At 41.2% G+C, this 1,950-nt stretch overlaps 1 protein-coding gene across 1 annotated transcript; it reads right to left on the bottom strand.

Annotated features, from left to right (window-relative positions):
• Nucleotides 1-228: 228 nt before the first annotated feature.
• LOC131881261 (cyclin-H-like) lies at nucleotides 229-992 on the bottom strand (the record flags this gene model as incomplete). The annotated part of the gene is given in 1 exon segment (XM_059228081.1): nucleotides 229-992. A coding segment is annotated over 1 exon segment (741 nt), but the record flags the coding sequence as incomplete, so codon positions are not given.
• Between the last annotated feature and the right edge of the window lie 958 nt (nucleotides 993-1,950).

Here is a 1,950-nt window from a genome sequence, read left to right as displayed (position 1 = left end):
ATTATCCACCTTCGTAAGAAGAATTCGTTCACTGCCCCCCCTCCCCCCCTCTTTTTGGCATGATAAGCAGCTGCTTTGAACTCATTTTCTCCATTGCTCAAAAACTATTTCATATCGCGGTCGAAGGATAAGGAGATTAACTTGCTCAAGTCGTGGAGCAGATCTGGATATTGCAAGGCCAAAGGCTCTTTGAGTAAGAAATCCAGGATATACAAATGACCTTACGAATATGGTTAAAGTGTTTATTGATGTCAAAGATAACGCTGTCTACTGGACTTTAGTTGTTCGATTTGTTCCTTGTCATGGGCCATCTTCTCCAGGATGCCCCGCACAGTGCTAGCATCGGGAAGATCAGAGGCACGCTTTGCCATGTATCGAATTCCGTTGATCACATCGACGATTTGACTAATGTCAAAATGATATTCGGGGCCCAAGAGCCGATTGGTCACGTAAGAGTCCACGTGCGAGCCGCTTTTCATGGCGGATTGAATAACGGCGGCCAAGGCGATTTGAGACGGTGAATAGATGAAGCAGGCATTAGTCAAAGCGGCTTCGGACAAGAATCGCTCGATGGGTTCGCGCAAGGTCTGTGGATCGGCCAACTCAGGGAAATTGACTTTGAGATCAATCAAGAAACCTTCTACGCTTCGATACGGATTATGAATGGTCAAATGGAATCGCAGCTCCCGGATGAGTAACAACTCGTTGGAGAGAATGGTGTGAATGGCCCGCTCTTTATTGCCCTGGATGTTGGCCACGAACTGATCGATGGACACGTTGAACTCCTCCACCTTACACGCCAAGAACGCCGCTGTTACGAGCACATCCTTGGGCTCGTACTGTAGGATGCAATTGCGAAGAAAGAACCGCTTGAAATAGATTAAAGCCGTGCCTTGGGTGTTTTTAGGCATGGGTGGCTGAAATTTCTGTGTGAATTCGATGAGTTTTTTCTCGTGGTAGCGTAACAGCGTAGCCGCATCTTGAGCCGTGACCTGAAAAAGGTTCACTCAAATGCATTACAAATTCGAGTCGAACTGTACCTAATCAACTTTTTAAGCTCCTCCGTTTTACCAATAATTTATAACAATATTAAAACTTCACCAAAAATCGACATCGATACTCGGATATCCGGTCGCTTGCAATTTTGTGATTTGAGGAGGAGGAAAAATAACTCCTATCATATTACATGTTTGTGGCCATTTAATGGACAATTTAGATTTGTGGTAATCAACACTAAATACTACGCAAATGATTGACCTGGCACGGCATGATTTTGAGCGGTTCCAGATTGATTTGCGATCCCACGAATTATGAAACCAATTTGGGCATTTGCAGGACATCATGCACATTTTCAGTTTGGTTTGGGACTAGAAAATTGTCCTAAGTCCCTTAAAACGGCCTTAACAACTACATTTACAAGAACTCTTTGAACGGGTTTTAAGAATAGACTAGGTCGTTTTTTCAAGAGAAATAATGTTAAAATCTATAAGGTAGAAAGAAGCCGTCAAATCAGTAGCTGTTTTATTGTCAAGTTTGCAAAAAATGTAGGATAGATCTTGCAAAAATTTCAGTTTCATATATTTAAGTGCGTTTATTGCGACATTCTTCACGTCATTAGGACACAATTAGTTTTCGTACTGATGTTATTGTATATACAGGATCTCTGGATTGGAGCTCGATGCTGCCGCTTAGGGCGCTTTGTCCTCTAGAGTTGGTATGGTATGTGTAAACTACACATATACATATGTGCCTTTTTTTTGGAAAAGTACTTGCTTTACGTTAACATACATTTAGAGCGTTCTTCAAGTAAATAATAGTAGCAACTTTCAAAAGAAAAGTGATGTTTTGCCACATGAAAAAGAAATGAGAATTAAATGCTAAAGGATTTGAGTTAAAACATTTCAAAAGTAAACTGACGGTAAAAAATGTACTATTCTCACATAATCTCAC

The sequence above is a fragment of the Tigriopus californicus genome, chromosome 5, assembly GCF_007210705.1.
Source record: "Tigriopus californicus strain San Diego chromosome 5, Tcal_SD_v2.1, whole genome shotgun sequence".
Classification (NCBI taxonomy): domain Eukaryota; kingdom Metazoa; phylum Arthropoda; class Copepoda; order Harpacticoida; family Harpacticidae; genus Tigriopus; species Tigriopus californicus.
The sequence above is the reverse complement of the archived record's forward strand: the minus strand, read 5'-3'. Positions and strand labels throughout refer to the sequence as shown.